At 42.4% G+C, this 26,131-nt stretch overlaps 1 protein-coding gene and 1 pseudogene across 7 annotated transcripts in view; one reads left to right on the forward strand and one right to left on the reverse strand.

The window, feature by feature from the left end:
- TLN2 (talin 2) overlaps positions 1 to 26,131 on the reverse strand; it is a 499,060-nt gene that overhangs the window by 195,580 nt on the left and 277,349 nt on the right. For all 7 annotated transcript variants that reach the window (XM_055537745.1, XM_055537738.1, XM_055537740.1 and 4 more), the window contains 6 exons: positions 14,767 to 14,938; positions 12,505 to 12,602; positions 10,934 to 11,063; positions 9,894 to 10,046; positions 7,961 to 8,103; positions 6,235 to 6,362 (listed from right to left, as the gene is read on the reverse strand). In XM_055537745.1, coding sequence (XP_055393720.1) covers positions 6,235 to 6,362; positions 7,961 to 8,103; positions 9,894 to 10,046; positions 10,934 to 11,063; positions 12,505 to 12,602; positions 14,767 to 14,902 — 788 coding nt within the window. In that variant the 5' untranslated portion in view covers positions 14,903 to 14,938. The remainder of the gene's footprint in view (positions 1 to 6,234; positions 6,363 to 7,960; positions 8,104 to 9,893; positions 10,047 to 10,933; positions 11,064 to 12,504; positions 12,603 to 14,766; positions 14,939 to 26,131) is intronic.
- Positions 22,363 to 23,395, forward strand: LOC129621366 (histone-lysine N-methyltransferase SETMAR-like; annotated as a pseudogene).

The following is a 26,131-nucleotide window of genomic DNA, read 5'->3' on the forward strand; positions in this document are numbered from 1 at the left end:
AAGGCAAGTTCGTCCAGAGAAGGCAATGGCACCCCACTCCAGTACTCTTGCCTGGCAAATCCCATGGACGGAGGAGCCTGGTAGGCTGCAGTCCTCAGGGTTGCTAAGAGTCAGACACTTTCACTTTTCACTTTCACACATTGGAGAAGGAAATGGCAACCCACTCCAGTGTTCTTGCCCAGAGAATCCCAGGGACGGGGGAGCCTGGTGGGCTGACGTCTATGGGGTCGCACAGAGTCAGACACGACTGAAGCAACTTAGCAGCAGCAAGGCAAGTTCGTCAACCTTCAGCACTCTTACATCACCCTATGTTAATAATAGAGTGTTTAAATTACTATAGCTTTCTAAGAAATTGGGATTAGTTGTGAGTCTTCCATATATTTCACACATATAAACATATATATACATTTATTTTTCAGTCCTGCAGATGAATACCATGGTTGTCTGGACCTAGGTGATGATAAGCTGCTTTAATATACTGATCGTTCTTCCAGAGACTGCTTTCTCTTAACAGTTCTGATAAATTTCTTCACAGATTGAGTGAATTATCTATGCAGATAAGCCTATCACTTGCAACTGACAGTTTCATTTTTCTAATCCTGAAGTTGTTTCTTTTTCCTTTCCTTATTTCGTAACTTCTTTGTTACTTATTATCTCCCTCTACACTAGAACAAAAGTTCCATCACGGAAGGAATGTTTGACTGTTTTACACTGCTGTCCTCAATGTCAGAGAAAGCAATGGCACCCCACTCAAGTACTCTTGCCTGGAAAATCCCATGGGCAGAGGAGCCTGGTAGGCTGCAGTCCATGGGGTCGCTAAGAGTCGGACACGACTGAGCGACTTCACTTTCACTTTTCCTCTTTCATGCATTGGAGAAGGAAATGGCAACCCACTCCAGTGTTCTTGCCTGGAGAATCCCAGGGGCAGGAGAGCCTGGTGGGCTGATGTCTATGGGGTCGCACAGAGTCAGACACGACTGAAGCGACTTAGCAGTAGCAGTAGAGCTTACCAGGTAGAAGACATGAATAAATTATTTATTGAACAATGAATTTTGCATTCCTAGAGAAACCAGTTATAACTTGCAGTTACAGATAAACAGAAGTAATGCTGGACTTTACTGATTTTTTATGAATTTTAGGTAGGACCCATATTGAGTTTAAAATTTTATTGGTCTGTATTCAGTTCAATTTTGCTATCTTGATCTGCTAGCTTCAAGGTAAGGTGAGGAATTTTTTTTCCTCTTTCTGTTCTCTGAAACAAAGTGAACCTACTTTTTGTTTTGTTTTGTTTTTGATTCATTTATTTTATATTATGAGGACTATTTCTTTTAAGATCATAGATCCATCCAGATTTTCTTATTATCCATTTTCGTCTAGATCTTCAATTTTTGGCTTCAAATTTCCATTTCATTTTCTTATGACTTTTAAAATCCTTATCTGAAGTTCTGCCCCTATAATTCATTACTAATGATTATTTTTGCCTCTTTCTTCTTTTGTTTTACTTGACCAACTCTACCAGAGATTTATACATTTTATTAATTTTTTCAGCGAGGCAGCTTCGGGTTCTGTTGATTCTCTCTGAAATTTCTATTTCATTCTCTTGACTAAAACATGTTCTTTGTATTATTTTGATCCTGCTCTACTTATCACTTCCTGAGGAAGGTACATTAAATTATTCCACTAAATTTGTGTCTCTGAAATTCCCTGTTTCTCTTGCACCCATTTTCCCAACAATAGAGCAGCTGGGGGACACTAAATAATTCTTAAATTCCTGAAAACTCTGAGAATCGTTTAGTCTCTGATGTTCATTTTTCTCAATAAGCACCTTCACTAAGGTGCTACTGAGTACAGAAACCATTAAGGGGTCTTAAGAAAGGTGAAAATAAAAACAAACAACCCCAAAACTCATAATAAGGTCCATAGTAACTACCGTATGATCCAGCAATCTCGCTCATTGGTGTGTATCCAAGGAAATTGAAATCAGGGTTTGCAACCTATGTTCATTGCAGTATTATTTGGAATAGCCAAGATAGGGAGACAACGTAAATGTCCCTTGATGGATGAATGGGTGAAGAACATGTGTGGTAGATACATACAATGAAATATTTTCCACCGTAAGAAAAAAGGAAGCCCTGCCATTTGTGACAACACAGGTGAACTCGGAGGGCAATATGCTAAGTGACATAAGCCAGACAGAGAATGACCGAAACTATATGGTACCACTTACACGCAGAGTTCTTTCTTAAGCCATTCTCACAGAAACAGAAAATAGAAAGGGTGGATGTGAGGGCTGGGGGAGAGAGGTAAACTGGGTAATACAGGTCAAAGTGTACGAAATTTACGGTAAGAATCTGGCACACAGCATTACAACTATAGTTAATAACATGGTTCAGTGTACTTAAAAGTTGCTGAGTCAATAAGCATTCTCAACACACACACACATAGAGACACACACACAATGTGAGGTAATGGATATGTTAGTTATTTTGATCTTGGTAATCATTCTATATGTATATGGACATCATATCATCAAGTTGCATACTTTAAAATATACATAGTTGTCAATTATTTGTCAATAAAGCTTTTTTTAAAAAAAAAGGTCCATCGTATGCTGACTTTGAGCACAAGTGCTATACAAATTTTCTTTTTATTTTTTTTTAATTTTTTTTTAAATTTTATTTTATTTTTATTTTTTTTTAAATTTTATTTTATTTTTTAAACTTTACATAATTGTATTAGTTTTGCCAAATATCAAAATGAATCCGGCACAGGTATACATGTGTTCCCCATCCTGAACCCTCCTCCCTCCTCATTCCATCCCTCTGGGTCATCCCAGTGCACCAGCCCCAAGCATCCAGTACTGTGCATCGAACCTGGACTGGCAACTCGTTTCATACATGATATTTTACATGTTTCAATGTCATTCTCCCAAATCTTCCCACCCTCTCCCTCTCTCTCAGAGTCCATAAGACTGTTCTATACATCAGTGTTTACATAATTGTATTAGTTTTGCCCAATATCAAAATGAATTAATTAATTTTATAGTTAAAAGTTAAAAAGAAAGGAATTAAAGTCATTAAACATCCCTCCATGTACCTTACCCAAAAGCTATGTGACTAAAATCTCTGCCTGGCTTTATCTTCAACCAGGCTGTGTGACAAGGCCAATCTTTTATTTTTTAACTGTGAACTGTTCAAAGCCAACAGTATATATGACAGCAAGATGGTGAAAAACAAAGACTAGCAGACGTGGTTTGTCACCAGGGTCAGCACAGGGACCCTAACCCTGAAAGGTCTCAGACTATCCAACATACAGTCAGGGAACTGTGCCCTCGCTGTTTTGCTTAAAAGGAGATGAATATTCTCAGGCAAGTTTTTACCTGTAATGTATGTGCAATAATATACACAATTAAACATCTATGTTAAATAAAAATGCCTCATTACCTAGACTAAACTTGGCCTAATTAAAGAGTAAATCAAATTAATAAGAAAAATAATTTCTATGAGGCACAATAAGCTTATTTTAATCTGGAACCTGAGTAAGGATACACATACCATTAGAGTCCTGAGCTTTACACCGTAATCTCAGAAACGAGAAAGTTGAACACAATTGCTTAACCTTGGTGACCTCACATTACTAAGAGAAGGCACGTCTTTAATGGAGTGTAGGTGTGCCCATAAGTCCCAGGAGACAATGTGTGAGCAATACCAGCATGCTGATACCGCATGTAATCCACACACAAGCAGTCGGTGGTGTGATGACACTCACTGGGATGTAATAGGCACAACAGAGCAGAGGCCAAAGAATCCTGTGATCACATTTTAAAGTACTTTCCTAGTCTTGCTGCATACTGGGAGACCAGTGAAGGGGGCAACTTTGCCCTCCAAGTAGACATCTGTTTGTAAAAAATGTAAATCCCAATGTGAGGAGTCAGAAGCTATCTGCAGAAAAAGTCTATGTAACCATGAACAAGCCACTTCTCCTCTCTGCTGCTTCTTCTGCATCCATAGCATAAAAATATACTGCTTGTTCAATTCACAAGAAGGCCCTGAGGATTATCTATCCAAAAGCTCCAGAGAAAAGGCATAAATAAAATGACCAGGGTAGCATCATTTCAGGTACCCAATGCAAGGCTGAATTTGGATCACCTTCTGATCAGGGCCACACAGGCTCACAGGTATGAAAGCTTAAAAACTAAACGTAAAACTTTTTGGTTCACAAATCTCTTCACTTTCTCCCATGCTTCATCAGTCACTCAAAGAAACAAAATACATTTCCTCCCTCCGGGGCTTAATTAGTTCTTTGTGCTGTCAGTTTCCGTGGCCATAATCCATAGGTTTATGATACCAAATGTATCTGAGGGACCAACTGTGAGGGCAGAATCCGGGAAGGTGAGAGTAACTAAAAGCTCATGTGCTTTTAGTTACTGGAAGGCATCTGGGGTATGAGAAAAGAGAAAGGCAAATTTCCAAGGCTCCTGCAGGAAGGAAGTCAGACCAACTGGATACAAGTGGCCCTGAGGAACTTGGCCAAATGACTCATTTGGAGGATGCAGAATAAAGTTAATGACAGGACCTGCTTAGAGCTAGTCTCAAACTCAAGGTTGCTATACGGAATACTGTAGGACAAAGCATCATTTTGGAAGGGCTCCTTGGGATTCATCAACCCAAGGGCAGAGGTTTTTTTTTTAATAACAACTCAGTTTAGACCCAACAGCACATGGCCCAGGCATTCTCTGCCACCCGGAGAGACGTCTGATTTCTTTTTTACCTCAGGGCACGTGCTGGTCCCAATTACTTTCCACCAAAGCAAAAGTGAGGTCAGGGGCCAAATAAGCAGTTGTTATTGTCTCCTTTCAATACACTCAGATACAATATGATGAATGACCTACTTAATGCACCTCACATTGGTGTATCCTATAGAAAAAATGACGCCTACCCACCCCGGTCGGCATTCCTGTCAGGTCCCCACTTGCAAAGCCTCTACAAAAGCTGCACTCTACATGAGAGCATGATTTTGACCAGGTTAAGACTTCCTGTAGTGATATTTTTGGCTCAGCCAAATATTTCATTGGATCTAAGAGGAAGTGGAAGAGAGAAAGAACAAGTGGGGGAAACCAGATAAAGGAAAGAAATATTATCAGATAAAGAAAGAGACAAAATCCTTGGAGAAGCCCAGGCCAACCCAGAGGGGAAGATGACCTCTGACAAACAGCTGCCTACAAATGGTGAGGCTTGTCTGCTGGACATCTCTAGGAAACCCAGTCCCAAGGCCCATGTTCAGTGATGAATCTTAGTGATGAATCTGGAGGTTAGCTTTCTCTTGAACCCGTAAGTACTGAGCCAGAAAAATCACCCCCATCATTTCATAAAAGCAAACCAAAGACCAGATGGGTGGGAAGTGTAGAGCCAGTATTTAAAAATATATACATCACACTTTTTCAGAGCAGTGACAATTTCACTAAATTATACTAAATGATGTAAAACTCTCTCTTTTATACTCTGTTGCTCTAATACTGGAGTCTTTAAAAGAAATGCAACATGACAAAATGCTGCCCCATATGAAGAGTATTCTAAAGAGCAGAGATTTCAGAAGATGGGAAAAGCGAGTATCTCAGTTCCAGAGATAACCCGGATCAGGGGTCCCCAACCTCTGGTATTGGGTCCATGGCCTGTTAGGAACTGGGCTGCATAGCAGGAGGTGAGCGCTGAGTGAGCAAAGCTTCATCTATATTTATAGCTGCTCCCTATGGCTGCCATTTCCGTCTGAGCTCCGTCTCCTGTCAGATCAGCAATGGCTGATTCTCATATTAAACTCTCATGCATCACAATGTAATATAATAGAAATAAAGTACACAATAAATGTAAAGTGTTTGAATCATCCTGAAGCCATCCCCTACCACTCTGTTCCTGGGAAAATTATCTTCCATGAAATTGGCCCCAGGTGCCAAAAGGCTGGGGACCACTGCCTTAGACAATAGCTTGGAGGGGTATCGCAAACCCTGTGGTCCAGAGGAAAACACATTCTGCCCAAAAGTGGAACAAGCCATCTTCATAGTCATCCCAACACTGAATTTCTAGGCCCCTTGCTTCCTCCACAAATGTCATCATATATTGAATCAAGTAAAAACTAACAGTCTCACAACTGACCAAAACTACAGTGTGTATGCTGCATAACAAGCTCAAAAATAAATAGTGAAAACAACAGAAAAAAGAAAGCCAAATGGTCATTTACTCTAAGAATCCAGGCTTGTGTTTATGCTCCACATGAGGTCCGAATTGAATCTGGGCTTGAAATCCACCAAACTCACATGCTTTCTCAAAGGAGACAGGGTGGGAGCCATTCAGGATATCATCCCGAGCCTGCAACACAAGAGGAAGCAAAAAGCATCAGGAGCTTGGGGGGACCAACACAATTTCTCCAGTGCCATGTTCCTGGCACCCAAGCCTACCTTCTCTGGGGAAATGAGGGGAAGCGTGCCAGCCAAGCCAGAGTGAGGCATTCATTCAGAATGCTGTGAGCGACGGCAGCACTGCAGAATTAACGCAAAGGGAAAAGAAGTCCGTGCCCAAACTGCCTATGGATGGAAGGCATCAGCAATGCCCAGTATATTAAAAACTAAAGCTTGAGTGCAATCTAGGGAGGTAGAAGTGATTGTGAAAAATAAAGGGGCAAAGGGAAGTCCTTGTATAATGACCAGATTCATAGGGGACAGAAATGCAATAGATTTTTATGACCCTAAGTGATAAAGTTAATAGAAAAATTACCTAGAAGTAAAATCAACCCAATCCCCACCCCAAGATAAACAAAACAGACAAGCACTCAGTACTGCAGACATCTGGGTGAAATGATAAGCAAATACACTGTCCAGGAATCAGGAAGGCACTGCACTTGAAGTCTTTCTCCTGTTTCCTGACCCCTCACTTGTGTTGCTATTTATTGTCTTTCCTTTCTCTAGTTAAATGACCCCCAGAACACTTTCAGATGTACACTCTGACCTGTGAGCCTGAGCCTTAAACCAACAAGCATTTTCTTATTGTCTGGATATCTCTCTCCCTTCTGGCCTACCAGCCTCATTTCTTCAAGTCCTTCCTCCATCGGCTAACTTGGGGGCCAGCAAACTTTTCCTGTAAAATGCCGGAGAATAAACAAATTACATCTTCTGGGCCATGGGTCTCTGTCTCTACTGAACTCTGCCGTCAGAATAAGAGTGCTGCCACTGACAATACGTAGACAGTTATGTGATAAAGAAGGGGATTTACCAATGTGCAATATGTAAACAAATGAGATGTGGTTCCAATAAAACTTTAATATGTATAAATACAGGTGACACCGTGGCTGCATTTTGCTGACCCTCCCTCTCCCACATTATTGCTATGAGCCAATAGGTTGATAAGTAAAAGGAGAGGAAAGGGAAGGAATACAGGAAAGAATGAAAGAAGTAAGAGAGGAAGGAAGATGTTTTCCTTGAGCCAACAGAAGTCTTCAGGACTGTCTAGTCAAAGCCCACATCTTACGTACTGGGTAATTGCAACTCAGATAAATTGAATGATTCATCTGAGTTTAAACAATTGGTTAATGGCAAAAATTTAAAATGTTATTGAGAAAATATCTTTCAGTTAATGAGAAATACTGATTTTCTGACCAATATCCATCCTTGTTTTCTAGGTGTGAGCTAAGAAAGCGGTAGTACATGTGAATGGTGAGTATTTCCTGCAAAGCCAGGAGACAGAGAGAGACAGCAGTGCCTACCAGGACCCCGCTGGGAAGCCACCCAAAGCCCCTCTGAGGATGGCCGGCAGTGCACAGCGGACGCCAACCTGCACCACAGCTCAACATGATTGAAAAGAGAACGTCACAGACACGGCAAGAACCAGAGCCCAGTTCCTGCCCTCCCCCAGCCACAGCCGGAGTTCTGGAAAGCTCACCAACCTCGGGGTCTGAGCGTTCGATACTGTACCTGAACATAGAGCAAGTTCAGCTGCACGGGGTCTCTTGAGTCCACATTCTGATCAGAGTAAAAGAACTTCCGTCTAAGCAGCAGTGTTTCATTTTCATCTACTCCTTGTTCTCTGAATGTTCGGCTGTGATCCAGCCAATTTACTGCAACGCAAGATGACATATGAGACAACTGTGTCTACTTTTCCTCTTAGTTCAAGGGGATTAACCAAAACAGCAGCATGATGCAGATGTGGATTTTTAAAATGCTCATATTCAGTTATAGTTGCTTCTTACATTAAATCTGAGCTCTTTAACTTGGCAAAGTAATTGGATGCTTACTACATGACATATGAAAAAGCAAATGACAGAGAAGTTCACAGCTATTCCTAAGTTAGTAAAACCCTACAATGAATTTATAATATGCCCATTCCTTGGGTGGAGGAAGAAACAAGGAAAACAGTGCTTTAAGCCAAGACAATCAAGTCTGCATTTTTTTTTTAAGTCAAGACTGGCCTTTACTCTGATCAGGAGAAATAATTTATAAACTCTGAGCATAATGAGTTACTACTCTTGACCTTAGGCAGAAAAGAGGAGGAAACTGGAAGTAATTGGGACCAGGAGAGGACAGGACACTGAGGGGCAGGGGAGGGTAGAACCCTGCACATGGCCCACCAGTAATCTCACTCATTTAGAAAATACTGGCCTGATACCTAGATGCATGGGGATGGATCGTTGCTCTATACTTCCCACAGCTCTCATTCCTACACTCCTCCCCAGGCTTAACACACACACACATACTGAGAGCAAGTATTTATTGACAAGCATTGACTTTAGCACAGGGGATGTATCGAATGGACCTCCTCTCCCACACTAGCCGGGAGAGCATCATGCACAGTATAATCCTCAGGATTTGTCTACCAAGGTCTCATTTGGAAAGAAGCATGCAATTGGAAATCGAATGAGGCAAAAAGAAAAAAAGAGAGAGAGAGATTGGAGAAAGGGTCAGAGGAAATGAAAGCCCCACTGAAGACCAACGAACATAAGGACAAGGATGACATCCTCCCAATGCAACAGCAAGAGAGAGAACAGTGAAAGAGAGTGAGAAGTTGGGATGGTCTGAGTGACATGTGCATAAAGTATGGTCCTTCTGGGAAGGTGTGGGGGGGTGTCAGCCAGTGCACAAAACACAGGCTTTGGGGACACACGGTGCACACACACTTGTTTTTCTGTATATTAACTCTGTAGCCATAGAAAAGGATTTACCTGTGGTGGAATTATATTACTATTTTGTAACCCCTAAGGAAATAATGGATGGAGGCAATAGTCATCCAAGGCTGTTAACATCACAAAAAGGAAACAATCAAATTCAGCTTCCCAATGGACGTACCACATAGGAGTCACCATTCTTAAACACAGATACACATATCTGATCAAGCCTCCAGAACTCAGGAATTAAAAGGGACATATGAACATGTTAGATGACACCGCAGGCATCTAACAAAATCCAGAATATAGAAAATGTATACAAGTAACAATCCAGGTTTCTCCCCTCAATAATTACAAGGCAAAAAAAAAAAAAAAAAGAGAGAGAGAGAGAGAGATGGAGAGAAAGCCTTGGGACTAAAAGAGTTAAGCAGCCTTTCATCCAAGCTTATTTGTTATTTGGACCCTAGTTCAAACTGCTAACAAAAAAGCTTTTTTTAGAAGGCAATGGAGAAACTGTAAACATGATGCATATATTTGACCTTAAAAGATTGCCTTTTAGGTGTGAAATGCTATTATCACTTTTTTCCCCCGTAAGGGTCTTTTTCTTTTAGTGACATAGACCCAAATGTTCATAGATGAAATAAAACAAAGGAATAAAGACCCCTGTCTGGACCATACAAATTATGGGAGAGGAGAGAGGCGGGCAGCCCATGTGCCCACATCACACTTCCTCCCTGGACACTCACAGTCATCATCCGTGTGAAGCTTGGCCTTCAGCTTCTCCATCTTCCTCTCATCTCTTAACAGTGTCCTGTCTTTTTTTAGCGTACCCGTCCCTTCTTCTTTCTTTTCTTCAATTGTTTCTTGGATTAAAGAGTATTCTTCATAATTTGTAATTCCTAAAATTATCAATGAGTTTATCAATTAGATTAGTGACTACATTGCCATCAGTCTCTTTCGTCCTGGGGCCCATAATACTCCAAGGAGTCCCTGGGTATGAAGGACAGAAAGAAGCCTTGCCAAGGTGGAAGGTCAGGGTCACTCCAGGGAGCATGCATCAAGTAACTGGACACAAAGGAGGGTCCTCCACTAGGTAAGTCACATTCCAATGTCATGCTAAAGTCTCCTGAGTAATTTTTGAGTAATAAGAACAAAATAGAAATAGAACAGAGGAAGGTAAGACAATGTCAAACAAGCAGTGTCTGAAGGACCTGGGCTTCATTTTCATGATGAGAAAAATAAGACAGGAAAGGCCACTTTCTTCAAATATTCAAGCGGGTTCATATATTGCAACATCTGTAAGATGTTACCAAAAACCAAACGAACATTTTAGCCAATCCAATAAAAGGAGACAGACTTGTTCTTTGAGGAGACGAATAGAAGCAAGGTGGGGCGGGGGGGCAATGTCTAATATGATTGTATAGGCTGGCCCCATGAGTCTTCAGGAGGTAATGGGGGTCAGTGATGCTTAGACAGAATCTCCCAGTCATGGGTGGGAGCCTGAACCATATGATTTCAAAAACATTATTTTCAATTTGAGAATTCATTTAATTTTGAAAGGGAAATAAAAGCTCTCACTTGTGACTCAGAGAGATGCTTAAGTGTTTACAATACCAGTTAGCCAGTTTGCTAATCAGGAAAATGAACACACTCTCTTGGGACTGAGCCAAAGTCAATGAGTTATGATATGTTCAAAATTGCCCAGACACCCAAAGTGGGTGTAAAAAGGAGAAGCATGTTATTAACAACAAAGCCAAATTCAGAAGCTTGGCATGTGAACGCTCACCTATCCTGCTGCAGATAGTAACCAGGAGTTCCCCGACCGTCTTGGAGTCGTCCACCATCACCGTCTTCACGGATCCATCAAGCATCCGAATTTTCTGAGGTCTCTGTTTCTTTTTATATTCCAAAATATCCTAGAGCAAAATCATGCAAACATTTAATGTTGCATGGGAAATTAGTTAATAAACTTGGACACTTCTCTTTAATAGAAGAATTTTCCCTAGCTCCCTCTGATTCCCTCCTTCTAATTTTTCACAAGATTTTTGCTACTAATACAGAATCTCCAGTGCTAAACTGCTTATATAAAGATTTCTTTAAAATCTGATAGTAAAATTGCACCCCCAGAAGTACTACTTATAGCTCACAGTTACTGAAAACTAACCTCTGTAAAGTCAAAGTAGCATATGTCCTTCTGAAAGGCTGAGAATGATCTGCTGTAATGAGAATTAGCAAAGGAAAATGCCTACTTGTTTTTTGAAAAGATTGTGCTTCTCCAATGGTCTCTTACACAGTAGTAAGCAATTTGTATATATATATATATATGTTATAAAAGACATAAATAATGCCCCCATAATTCTTCATGTAATGGTATATCACCATAAAAGTGGTTTTCATGATAATGGCAAAACCAAAAAGGTAATAAGTTTGAGAGTTATGTCTAAATAAGAGATTTCTCTTTTACGATACTTCTTAAAAATAGAACTCTGGAAGGGAAATTAACCGGCACCTCATACTTCACTCTCATTTATGGAATACTGACTCATCTGATACGTCTATTCTGTACATCAAAATCCAGTATATCTCAGAAGTTTGACTAACCTGATATGTCTATTCTGTACATCAAAACCCAGTATATCTCAGAAGTTAAGTTGAACAGAATATAACACATTAAAAAAAAATTGAAGTATAGTTGATTTGTTTCAGGTATACAGCAAAGTGATTCAGTTACAAATGTACATTTTTTCAGGGCATCTTCCATTATACGTTATTATATGATACTGAATATGGTTTCCTGTTACTCATTACTTTTTACTCATTATTTCTTCCTACTTCCACAACACAACCATATTTGTTGTTAATATTACTGATAGTGATTAAACACAGCTAATATGAACTTTTTATAAAAGCAAAACACTGGTTATGATTTAACCTCTGACAATCTTTAGGATTGTAGATAGACTGATAGCTTGATAGACAGAATGAACAACTTTTTTGTTCCCTCTGGATCCTTACTTTCTATCACCAGTCACCAGGGGACCTCCTACATACTTAGAGGAAGATGCTCTATTTCATAACTACCAAGGTCCAACAACAGCATGTCGAAATAGCTTAAAATCATAGCCTCATGCTGCTTTAATTACTCTGTGAAGTTTCAAGAATTTGGACTGTTGATATTTCCTATCACTAACCTGGACAGACTTTACAAAATACATTACATCAAAACTATTAAACAATGCTCTGAAATCAAAATGGATTTTTCCAATCTCTCCTTTTCTTTGAAGCATAATCATGTTGGCTTCTATGGAAGGCCTAGGAAGAAAGTGATGAAAAATCAAAGAAAGATCAACAGCATACCCCATTTCTCAACATGTAGTAATCCAGTGTTCTGCCTGCTTCCAGCCAAATTCCTTTCCTGGGGTCTTCATCCGAGAGAAATAGCCCATAGTCAGACGCTGGAGGGAAAACAGAAGGAAAAATAAAAGGTAAAGTGATGATGAACCCATCACTGACTTCCAGGCCCTTGAATCTGCTGACTTGGCAGGATGGGAGGTGGGGAGGGGGAGGTGGTCTCCTTCACCAGAGAAATACTTCATTCTCCAAACCTGAGCAGCCACTGGGACTAAAACAGATTGAGAAGAATAAGAGCTGAACTGCAAAATCAGCACCCACGTACGAGGTTCAGATTTCTTAAAACCAGTGGGCAGTAGGTGTGTCTAAAGTTTAGGGAAACGCCAGAAACAAAGCAGTCTAAATTTCTTGTTACTGAACTGGGCTTTTGTTTCCTTCTGCTACTGCTGCTAAGCCGCTTCAGTTGTGTCCAACTCTGTGCGACCCCAGAGACGGCAGCCCACGAGGCCCTCCCCGTCCCTGGGATTCTCCAGGCAAGAACACTGGAGTAGGTTGCCATTTCCTTTTCCAATGCATGAAAGTGAAAAGAAATCCCTTAATCTAACCCAGGAAGTACAAGATGGTGGAGGCAGGAGGAAAGCAGTATCATTTCCTGTCTCAAAAGCAGAGACATTACTTTGCCAACAAATGTCCGTCTAGTCAAGGCTATGGTTTTTCCAGTAGTCATGTATGGGTGTGAGAGTTGGACTGTGAAGAAAGCTGAGCACCAAAGAATTGATGCTTTTGAACTGTGGTGTTGGAGAAGACTCTTGAGAGTCCCTTGGACTGCAAGGAGATCCAACCAGTCCATTCTAAAAGAGATCAGTCCTGGGTGTTCTTTGGAAGGAATGATGCTAAAGCTGAAACTCCATTTCTTTGGCCACCTCATGCGAAGAGCTGACTCATTGGAAAAGACTCCGATGCTGGGAGGGATTGGGGGCAGGAGGAGAAGGGGACGACAGAGGATGAGATGGCTGGATAGCATCACTGACTCAATGGACGTGAGTTTGAGTGAACTCCGGGAGCTGGTGATGGACAGGGAGGCCTGGTGTGCCGCAATTCATGGGGTCGCAAAGAGTCGGACACGACTTAGCGACTGAACTGAACTGAACCCAGGAAGTACAAGATGGTGGAGGCAGGAGGAAAGCGGTATCATTTCCTGTCTCAAGATTTGTCTCTTCCTAAATGTGATTCAAGGAAACCTCAGAGACCCAGATGAGGGCCAGAGCTCCTGTTGTTTCTTAGAAAAACAACTTCAAGATCTATAAAGGTTTGTATCTCCACCAGAGCTTTTTAGCAATCCAACTCAAACAAAGTTTAAAAAAGTCTGAGAATAAACAGTAACAGAAAAGTAAAAACATCAGATATGATTGGATAACCAGAACTTGGGAACCTGGGAAAATTTTTTTTTTGGGGGAGGTGGGTTAATCTAGAAATAACAGTGTTTTGAATAATATAGACATTGCTTTTGGACCAAAAGATTCATGGTTTTGTGAGTAACAGAACTTTTCAAGAAGACCCATGCCTAACAATAACTGTCTTTGAATGTTTGATTTTTATGATTCCAATTTTTAAGGAAAGTTTTATTCCATTTCCACACTAAAGGCTTATGAATTCAGGAGTAACCTCAATTTCTTATGCATCAGTCAAACACTAAATAAAGGAAGGAAATGTAGAGAGAAGACAAAGGGAAATGGAAAATAAACTTGTATGACTGACTTGTTTAAACTCAGATTAACTGTGGCCAGTGGTTTAACCAAACATTAAACAAAACATGTATCACAATTTTTTTTTAAGGTTTGAGATAAAGATTAGAAGCCCCTGCAAAGTACTTGAAATATGATGCTTGCCCTGGGTCCTGATGGCAGTTCCAGTCTTCTTCAGGCTGCTGGCAGTAGAAACAGGGCTCAGGATACACAAAAGCAATAACTGTTAGAGCAACTTCATCTGTACTCTATAGGCCTTTATACCAAAAAGTGACTTGTAAACTGCAGAACACGTTGCTGAAATATGAAAGGGACATGATGATGATGCCGGTTCACTGGCAGAACTACAATGATGTCATTACAAGTTTTACATACGAGGCGAGTAAGGTCCAGGATAAGAATTTCATTTGAAACATATACACTAGCTGACCTGTGCACATATGCAGAGCCTCTGTTTCCTTAGCTACCAAGGGTAAAACATACAAACACACTTCAAGCAGCCAGCAAATAACCAATGACCTACCTTGGCCAGTTTGCGCCTCGGGTACCCTTTCTCGAATGACTCGACACGCATCGTACACAGCCGTTGATGGCTCAAACTGCATGGTCTTGACCACATTGCAGTGGCGGACACAAATCTTTAAGGACAGAGCCACCATTTTTCCAGGAGATTTGAGGACTCTCACTTAGAGTGTCTGAAAAACACAAAGGGGCAAACCATGACATTCATGATACCTGGCCAAAAAAAAAGTTAGACTCTGAATCGGCTTTAAAAATCAAAAAGGGAAAAATGGCAATTAAAGAGAAGGCTTTGGACAAAACTACAAATTTAAAAAATTTAGAATAAGACAGCAGCAGACAGTCTTGGAGTTACCACAGCATGGCAAGGAGAGCCTCCAAAAGGAGGGAACTGCAGGCGTTCACCAAGGCTCCTTCCTCAGGCTGCTCCCTACTTGGGGTTTTTCCAAGTGTTAGTCAGTCATGTCCAACTCTTTGCAACCCCATGGACTATATAGCCCACTAGGCTCCTCCGTCCATGGGGTTCTCCAGGCAAGAATACTGGAGTGGGTTGCCATGTCCTCCTCCAGGGGATCTTCCCGACCCAGGGATCGAACCTGCATCTCCTACATTACAGGCAGATTCTCTACCGTCTGAGGGACTGGGGAAGCTGTTGGGTTTTCCCAAGGGAGAGAGGAGTTTCCCAGGTGAATGTCCTCCAGGTGAGAGGCAGAGCACCCACTGCTGTCTCCTGTAGATACCTGTCAGTACCCTCAATCATAGGCTCCCTCCCCAGCAGCTCCTGGGCACAGAGAAGGAGCACCTCTGCCCTCTGGGGGTGCTTCTCACAGCCAAATTGCACCACGTCTGTACCAGAAGACTTGGCTTGTAGGCCCAGACCCATCCCCAGGAGATAGCAACTGGCCACTCTGCTTCCATTTCCCCACAACAAGAGAGCTATGCTGTCTGTCCTGCATAATTCATAGAAGAACTGAATCCTGAGCGGACATCAATGCCCGGCCAATGGACAGCCATCACTAATGAGGCCAGAGTGAGATATTTTAAACACTCGGTGTGCCAGGCAGCTTCACACTCTTCAGGGGTCTCAATGTAGAGAAAAAGATGATTTAGTTGTTCTTTCATTCAGACAAAAGCCTGGGATATTTTACTTCTTACCCAGTTCAATGGCTTTAAAAATAGATAGGTGCTTAGGCTAGGTTTGAATTATTTCACAAAAGCCTTCTTTTGCCATTTTATATCCAACCATTAAATACACTTTCCAAGTTGATGGCTTCTAGGTTATTTGAATTACCTGTTCTATTCCTTGGCCAAACTTACCCCCGACACCCAGCCCAGCCCAGTCTCTATCAATGCAGGCCTTGGGTGCAAAAGGGAGGCACTTCTCTGCACCTGAGGAGCCAACACAGACTTACCCAGCTCACTGTCATTCTGGCAACCAAAATAAGGGACTTCACAGCGAGTAAGCTATTAGAATCCTAGAATGGCATGAATAATAAACCTTCAGGAGTGGCAAGCTCACACTCCTTTCTTATCTTTCATTAGATAGTCTACAGGAAGTAAGCACCACAGCTCCCTCTGAGAATGCAAGCCCTAAGAAGCAACAAGGTGGCCACAGAGAGGACAACAGGCTGACCAGGCCCAGGCCTGGGGTGGCAGCCTCGATTTGCTTCCCAGCAAGCCTCAGTGACCACTAGCTTCCTAATATCAAGCAACTCTGGTCACTTGGCTATGGAGAACACTTTTAAACAGAAGCTCTGGTATCCATGGGCATGGTGTACACACACTCTCAGGCAGCAGCCATTTGGTCTGTCCAACTTGTAAAGTCATTCTGACCTCTGCTTACCTTCTGCATGAATTCTGTCCATGAAAACATGAAAATATTTCTTACTTGAGAAATATCAAGATATACTTCTTAACAAACAACAGTATTTGCTGACAATCTGCTCTAAATGGAATTAATTGACTCTAGTCTGGTCATTGGCTAGACTGAATTATTCAGAATATCTGATGGCTTTCCATCTACAATACTGTGGTCTTACAAAGCCATATATGCAGGCATCCTTTGGAGATGTTGCAGATTTGGTTCCAGACCACCACGATAAAGTGGGATACTGAAATGGAGTGAATCACATGGATTTTTCTGGTTTCCTCGTGCATATAAAACTCATGTTTACACAATAATGTGGTCTATTAAGTGTATAAAACCATTATGTCTGGAAAGAAAATACATATACTCTATCAGAAAATATTTTATTGCTGAAAAATGCTAGCGATTCTCTGAGCTGTGAGCAAGTTGTGATTGTTTTGCTGGTGGAAGGTCATGTTGATGAACGCTGACTGGTGAGGGTGGTAGGGTTGAAGATCAGTCTGGCTGTGGCCACTGCTTGAAACGACAGTGAATTTTGCTGTACTGCCTGACCCTTCCTTTCACAAAGGATTTCTCTATAGCACTTCTAATTTCCTTCGAGAACTTTTCCTCTGCATTTACAACTTGACTGCTTGGCACAAAAGGCCTAGCTTTTGGTCTGTTTTGGCCTTTATCACTAATGAAATCACTCCTAGCTTTGGACTTAAAGTGAGAGACGTGAGACTCTTGCACTTATTTGCCCACTTAGAGGCCACTGTAGGGTTATTTACTGGCCTAATTTCAATATTGCTGTGTTTCGGGGAATAGAAGAGGCCAGAGGAGAGGGAGGGAGCTGGCTGGGCAGTAGAGCAGTCAGGACACACTTATCAATTAAGTTCCCTGTCTCATGTACGGGTGCAGTGCAAACAATTATAATAGTCACATCACAAATATAATCATGAAAAAGTCTGAAATACTGTTAGGATTACCAAAACGGAAAACAGAGATATGAAGTGAGCAAATACTGCTGGAAACATGGTGACACTTAGAGACTTGTGTGACTCAGTGTTGCCACAAACTTTTCATTTATAAAAAAAAAACACACACACAAAAACACACAGTATTTTTTAAAGCACAGTAAAATAAGGTGCTATGAAATGCAGTATACCTATAAGGTTCAACTCAACTCTTTTTATAGGTATATTTAATGAATCAACTCTCTAATTTGAGGAAATCAAAATGTATGGTATCACTTATACATGGAATTTAAAAAATAATACAAATGAATGTATATGCAAAACAGAATCAGACTCATGGATAAAGAAAACATGTGATTACCAAAGGGGAAAAGAAAAGGAGAGGGACAAATTAAGGGTGTGAGACTAACAAATACAAACTACTATGTATAAAATAGATAAGCAAGAAAGATCTACTGTATAGCACAGGGAATTCCAGCCATTATCCCAGAACCCATAATCGAGTATCATCCACAAAAATACTGAATCACTATGCTGTACAGCTGAAACTAACATCATATTGTACCTCGACTATACTTCAACAAAAACAGCTCTAGAGATAAACTGACAAATCTGCTGTGATGCAGACCACTCCATGGGTTAGCTTTTCCCCTGCGGCTGGTGGCAACTATGGAGATGCCTGAACCTGTGAGATCCATGTGCATGAAAATGAAAGTGGCTCAGTTGTGTCCGACTCTTTGTGACCCCAAGAACTGTAGCCTGCTAGGCTCCTCTGTCCAAGAAATTCCCCAGGTAAGAACACCAGAGTAGGTAGCCACTCCCTTCTCCAGGGGATCTTCCCAACCCAGGGATTGAAACTGGGTCTCCCACATTGCAGGCACATTCTTCACTGTCTGAGCCACCAGGAAAGCCCCATGAGCATGGCTGGTGGTAACTGTCAGTGGGAAAGACTGTTAAACTCAATGATTTCATGGATGCTGTTTATACAATACACCAAACAGAGTGGGATGGTTAATATTTTTCATTCCCTGAGAACAGGAAGCAGTACAATATAAGTGTCCCCGCATGAAGCATCTCTTCCCAGACTAATCATTGGATTTTCTGAAGAGTAAATGGATGGTTTCTGCAGCCAAGCAGAGAAAGACTCAATCATAGAAAGACAGAGCCATGACATGGGGTGAGAGCAGAATTGAGCAGCAGAACAGACCACACGGGAGCTCAGCAGGAGGAAGAACTAGGGCAGCGAGGAGAAAGGGGCAAATGAAGGTCTGGGGGCTGCGCTAGGACAGATGGTGCAGAATCAACGAGTAACATGGGAGAGAAGCCCAGAACACTGGGAAGCAGAAGGCAAGAAGAGAAGAAGAAAAAATTGATGGTGAAGGAACATCTCTATCCAAAACAACTGGGAAAATGAAGAAGCCATTGACTGAGGAGGAGAAAGGTGCTGGGAGGCACAGGTTTGGGGTGAAAAGTTACTAATGAGTTTCTTTGGGATGTATTCAGTGAGACGTAGAGCGGAGTCCAATACAAAACTGGAGGTATGGGACTTCTTTGGTGGTCCAGTGGCTAAGACTCCACACTCTCCATGGAGGGTGCCCAGGTTCCATCCCAGGTCAGGGAACTAGATACCCCCTGCCACAATCAAGAGTTCAAATGCCACAACTAAAGATCCCACATGCTGCAACAAAGATGGAAGATCCCGCGTGCTGCATCTAAGCGCTGGCACAGGCAGGTAGCTAGACAGAGAGATACACACACACACACACATAAACATATAAAATATTTTTTTTTTAAACTGGAGGTATAAGTCATCATAGTCAAATCCTTGGGGTTAGAAAGATCATCTAGGGAGTGAGCAAGAGTGGAAACAGACCTGAGGTCTGGACCACAAGAAGGCCTAGTGGTGGGGGAGGGAGGAGTATGGAGAAGGAGTGCAGGCAGAGGATGCTGTGTCACACAGGAGGGAGCGATCACCTGGGTTAAATGCTAGTCACAGTTCAGGAAGAGGGGCACTGAGCTAGGACAGCTGAATTGGACAGCTTGGAGGTGAAAGAAATAGCACACGTGTTCAGTTCTCTGTCTTTGTGAAGCCAAATGAGAAACAGCAGCCTGGTCGTGTCTCCTAGGCTCCCGTCCTGGAGGGCCAGGAATTAGCAGGAGGGCTAAGAATACAGGAAAGTGGACAGCTGAATTGGACAGCTTGGAGGTGTCTAGCAGCGGAGGTAAGAGGAGGTAAGAGGAGCGGGCAAGGCCAGAGCAGCAGCTTTGCGAGACAGACGAGGAGAAGGGCTGGCACACCGAGTATGGAGACCTGCTGGAAGGCGTGGAGGGACAGGCAGTGGCTCTCATTCATGCGTTGAAGGCTCTTTATCCAGAAGCAATTCATCACATGCTTGCTGCACACTTTACAGAGTATCTATATAGCCCTGGCTGCCCCCTTATTACAGCCCAAGGGGCAGCCCCGGGATAACTAAGTGCACTTCCAGGAGACAGGTGTCTCACCACATACTGCAGCTTGCATGTGTGTGAGAGGAGCAGGTAGGAGTAGGCAAGCCGTGGTTCAAGCAAAGGGTACTGGACGGGAGCAGGCGGTCCAGGGTCAATCCCAGGCTGTCAATACCTTGAACCTTCTCTCTCGGCTTTCCAGAGAGCAGGAAGTGACCAACTCCCATGAAAGGAGCCAGCAGACAGGTGATGCTCAGCTAACTCCTTCCCATCTCCTTATCCTGATATCTCATGATGGAGGCCACTCTCCTTAGTTCAGGACAGATGTTCAACAGAATAAGGGACACCAGATTCATTACTTGATCCATGTTCAACTTTTCTACCCTCTCAAAACAATCACTGCAAAAACCATCAGTTTCACTACATGGGGACACATTACACAAAAATACAAAAAAATCCAATTAGTCACCCTGAAAGAGCTGTGCACAGTGGTTGAAAACTAAAAGGCTCCAATTTCTTCTACTAGTCTTGGCTCTCTCTTTTCTTATGACTCAGTGTTCCCAACCACGAAAGCATGAAACAAGACAGACAATTTCCTACATGGGAATATTTTTTTTTATGTAAATTATGTACATAAAATGCTTTACAAATGACAAAATTCTGTATAAAGACATATTTACTACTAACACGCAAGAGGATCCCACACACAGAAAACCCTCAGTGAAGTTTTGAAACCAAAGTGCATAGAGATTTAATCACCATTCCACCAGGAGCACAGCAGTGAGAAGTTCCTAGCCCTACTCTCAACATGACGGATGTGCAGAATGGACATTTGTTGGAATAAAGTGTCCTGACTTACGACAAAAAGAAAGCAGGCTTAAAGCATAAAGCAGCCTAGAGATGTCAGCAATAGATGGGTAAGTATTCAACATCCCTGAGAAGACTCTATAGATCCACTCAGGCCCAAAGAAAGTTAGGCAGCTCTGATGACACGTGATAAAACGACTTTCCCTCTCCACTGTGATGTTTTCAAGTCAGTGCAGCACTGACTGACAATAACTGACCCTCTTGTCCACTTTCCTGTATTCTTAGCCCTCCTGCTAATTCCTGGCCCTCCAGGACGGGAGCCTGGGAGACACGACCAGGCTGATGCTTCTCATTTGGCTTCACGAAGACAGAGAACTGAACACGTGTGCTATTTCTTTCAGTCCTTTTAGTGTCTGATGAACCTCTATTCTACATTCCTATCCTTGTTCTTCTTCTGCCCCAGGTGGAATGTCTGCTATAAAATTGGACCTTAAGTTCATGTTCATTTTTTTTTTTTTTGCTAAAACACAGGTATAGGAATTCCTGGCAGTCCAGTGGTTAGGAGGACTTGGTGCTTTCAATGCCTGGGCCCTGGTAGGGGAACTAAGATCTTGCAAGCTTCGTGGCGAAGCCAAAAAAAAAAAAAGACAGGGTATAAAGGCATAAAACACTCATTACTCTCCTTTGCAAAATCTCTTCTCATTCTGACCATTTTGGCCCTGCGTGTGTGAAGGTTGCCTGGACCAAGACAGAAACCCTTCTGCGCCATCCACTGTGGAAGATGAGCCAATGGAACCAGTGGTGAAGTGCAGACGTTCTCTCCTTTTAAAGTAAACACTTTTCAGTCCCAGAGAGCTGTAAACAGCCCAGCGTGAGGGCAGCGGCGCTGGCTTGAGGCTAGCTCCAGTACACCCTGGGACAAACAAGCCTGGCTCAGCCAGACCTCCTCCTCTCTGAAAGCACACCCACCATTGGTCAAGATGAGCAATCACCCCTTGGATCTCTGTCCTGGTAAGTGAAGGCCATGAAGTACTCCCACTGCCCCCCCACCCCTGCCTTACCAACTCCCACCCTGAGCTGGTCATTTAAGTGCCACCTGCCTTAGTCTTCTCTCTGAAATAGGAGACAATAATAAATGTACCTCTAAGATGGCTAGAGAACTAAAGAAGTTCATACATGTCCCAGGCACACAGAAAGTACTGGGTCAAGGTTTGTGGTTATTATTTATTAGTCATGGTAGTTGGGAAAACACTGGAAGCAGCATACTGTGTTCAGTCACGGCCTAAGCTGCAAACTTCACTTTATTGTTTAGTTTGCATCTATCATACACTAGATATTATGCTGTTGGTGCAAAAGTAATCACGGTTTTACATTGGTGACCTTTGCTGTTTGATATTGAAATATATTCATAAATAAATGTGGTTACGTTATACATCATTTTAATGTGTATTTCTCACTTTATGCTTTTTTGCTAATGACTTATTAGCTGCTGGGTATTTTATATTTATCTTAGATTAGGAAAAAGATGTTAGATAGAAAGTAAATTCGAGCAGTTCTCTTATTTGAGTTCAAAATAGGATTTAGAGCAGCGGAGACAACTTACAACATCAACAACACAATTGGCCCAGAAACTGCTAATGAACATGCAGCACAGCGGTGGTGGTTCAAGAAGTTTTGCAAAGGAGAGGAGAGCCTTGGAGGTGAAGAGTGCAGTGGCCAGCCAGTGGACGTTGATAACGACCAGCTGAGAGCCATCATTGAAGATGATCCTCTTCCAACTACATGGGAAGCTGTTGAAGAACTCCACGTCGACCATTCTACAGGTCATTCAGCATTTGAAGCAAATGAGAAAGATGAAGAAGCTTGATAAGTGGGTGCCTCATGAGCTGACTGCAAATCAAAAAAATCGTCCTTCTGAAGTGTTGTCTTCTCCTATTCTACACAATAACAATGCACCATTTCTCTACTGGATTGTGATGTGCAAAGAAAAGTGGACTTTATGCAACAAGCAGTGATGACGAGCTCAGCGGCTGGACCAAGAGGAAACTCCAAAGCACTTGCCAAAGCCAAACTTGCAACAACAAACAAAAAAGGTCACGGTCACTGTTTGGTCATCTGCTGCCAAAGTGATCCACTACAGCTTTCTGAATCCCAGTGAAACTCTCACATCTGAGAAGCATGCTCAGCAAATTGATGAGATGCACCAAAAGCTGCAACACCTGCATCGAGCGCTGGTCAAGAGAAAGGGCCCAGTTCTCCTCCATGACAAGGCCCAACTGCACACCACACGACCAAGGCTTCAACAGTTGAAAGGATTGGGCTACAAAGTTTTGCCTCATCTGCCATATTCACCTGACTTCTTGTCCGCTAACTACCACTTCTTCAAGCATCTTGACAACTTTTTGCAGGGAAAATGCTTTCACCACCAGCAGGAGGCAGAAAATGCTTTCCAAGAGTTCAATGAATCCTGAAAAATGAATTTTTATACTATAGGAATAAACAAACTTATTTCTCATTGGCAAAAATTTGTTGACTGTAATGGTTCCTATTTTGATTAATAAAGATGTATCTGAGCCTAGTTATAATGATTTAAAAGTCATGATCTGAAACCACAACTACATTTGCACCAACCTAAAAATACTTTCGGAGAAGGCAATGGCACCCCACTCCAGTACTCTTGCCTGGAAAATCCCATGGATGGAGGAGCCTGGTAGGCTGCAGTCCATGGGGTCGCAAAGAGTCAGACATGACTGAGCGACTTCACTTTCACTTTTCACTTTCATGCATTGGAGAAGGAAATGGCAACCCACTCCAGTGTTTTTGCCTGGAGAATCCCAGGGATGGCGGAGCCTGGTGGGTTGCCGTCTCTGGGGTCGCACAGAGTTGGACACGACTGAAGTGACTTAGCAGCAGCAGCAGCAATAGTACTTTTACAGGCATTAGGGAAGCAAAGACAGACATTCCTGCCTAGTTAGATCTTACTGTCTACTAAACTTGTTCATCTTTATTCAAATCATATAACATGATTTTTTGAAATGCAGAACTATCCTGGGATGAGCTGTGATGCTGAACATTTTTGCGCATCAGATAACTGCTGGTACCTGGACTGTTGCTCTTAGATGTTGGTTGAATTCCCTCATACCAAGAGCCCAAAGGGAAAAGAATCTCACCCTCTGGAGCAGGGTTGGCACCACAGTAGGCCCATGTCCTAGGGCTCATCAATGTCCTCTGCCCAGAGTGACCTATATGCCGTGCCACTGGCTCTGCACCCTGCTAGACAGTAGAGGAGTGGCGCTCAGCTGGCTGGACCACAAGGCCAGGCCACCACGCCTCAATGGAGTCCTGGTTATGAAAAAGTAAGAGCTACCCACCAATCACAGCCTCTTCCTCCAGCCACTGACTCCATTCTGACCCACTGGAGGACTGCTGTACCCAATTATGATTGCTGCACCTCACCCGCTCTGTGGTTCTGCTCCTCTCTCAGCAGGCAAAATACAATTCTGTTTAGTAACAGCTTGCATCACATAATTAGCATAAAATGTGGGCCTGTACAAAAGCTATCATTCATCTGTATTTATATCCCCTATGAATGATTCTGCTCTCAAAGAAATGCCCTGGAAAGAGTTTCCCCTTCTCTCCACCCCTTACCTCCTCCTCCTGCAAGGGAGGAAGGAGGAAAGCTCATCTGACAAGTAAGAACCCATCTGGGTAGTCACAGCTACCCAGAGGTGCCTCCAAAGCAAAAGCCAGGGTCTTGTACTTCACCTGTTCTCCTGGGCTGTTAGGTACCTTAGGGCTCACCTTGAACATTCAGACCCCATATAGTGAGCCTGCCAGGCATACACAAGTGTCTATATCATTATGGCCACCTATGCCTCTCAAGGTCATAGCACAGTACCCACAAGTATGTTTGATAAATGTTTGTGGAATTAATAGGTACACCATGGAAAGACAGATGTTTTTTCTAAATTAGTCATTAGGAATTATTCACACTCACAGCATGACTCAAGGATGAACAGAGGGCAAACATCCCAGCAGACCCAAATATTCCTACTCATCCACAAATGTTTACACTGACCACAGAAACTTAACCTCCATGGCTCACAAGATGAAGTTCTCCATTTTAGAAAATGAGAAACAAAGAAAGAACCAAATCCACATCAGTTGGGAACAGTTGGAAGATCCCTGGGGATCCCTTCTCAGGTACCTGCCAGAAAGGAAGGCTCAATACCTGTTTATTTAATGCACGGTTGGAGATACAAGTCAGCATTTTTAATTTCACCAAGAGAACCAAAGAATGCCTACAATGGGAAATTCAGAAGGATGAGAAAAATTCTTTGAGATTATTTTCCATGTTTAGATGAAGAAACTATCATCTTGAAATCAACAGATCTTCTCAAGGTCACATTGGTAGCAAAGCACAAAGCAGAGCTCCCCACGTTACCACAATGAAGAGAGCTGGTTATGTACGTGGTATGGTCAGAGTCCTCCGAGGATCCCTCCAATTACCCTCCAATTCCCAAATGGCTCCTGGCACCTGAAACTCCATCATTAAGTACATGGTTGGTCATAATGATTTGTGTCCAGTTAAACTTTGCTGTAAAAGCAGACACCTACATTTATCACTGTATTAAAAGCTACATTTCAGAACCTCTGAAGTAAATGAGATGAGAGCTGCTCATTATTAAAGATGATTCCTAATTACCAGGAAATTCTGAGGAGGGAGGGATAGGTTAGGGCAAATCAATCCAGAACCTGACACTGTTGAAAAAGGTCAACGAGCAGAGAAGCACAGGAAGACCCGCTAAAAGGAAGGAAAACAAACACCTACATGTTCACAGAGTTGTAATTTGCTTAGAGGCCATTTTTAATACATACAACATTTTGAACTATATGAGTAATCAGGCTCAAACTGCTTAGCTCAAAGGTCTGGGCCCCTCATTCACCCATTTGCACCCCTACTCACATTGTAAGAACTCTTCATTTTAACAGAAAAAATGTATTTTCAATCCCTGCATAACTCAATTATTTTCGCCTTGTGGCATACATCTGTCTAAACATGCACCACCATGCTTCTCCATTCTTCCTGGTTATTCACCAGCATCAAGCTTTGCTTTTAGGGGACTTCCTTGGTGGTCCAGTGCTTAAGAATTCGCCTTGCAATTCAGGGGACATGGGTTCGATCCCTGGTTGGGGAACTAAGATGCCACATGCAGAGGGGCAACTAAGCCCGTACAAGGCACTGTGCACAACTAGAGAGTGCGTGTGCCACAGCTGCTACTGAAGCCTGCACA

This window comes from Bubalus kerabau, chromosome 10 (genome assembly GCF_029407905.1).
Source record: "Bubalus kerabau isolate K-KA32 ecotype Philippines breed swamp buffalo chromosome 10, PCC_UOA_SB_1v2, whole genome shotgun sequence".
NCBI classification, from domain to species: domain Eukaryota; kingdom Metazoa; phylum Chordata; class Mammalia; order Artiodactyla; family Bovidae; genus Bubalus; species Bubalus kerabau.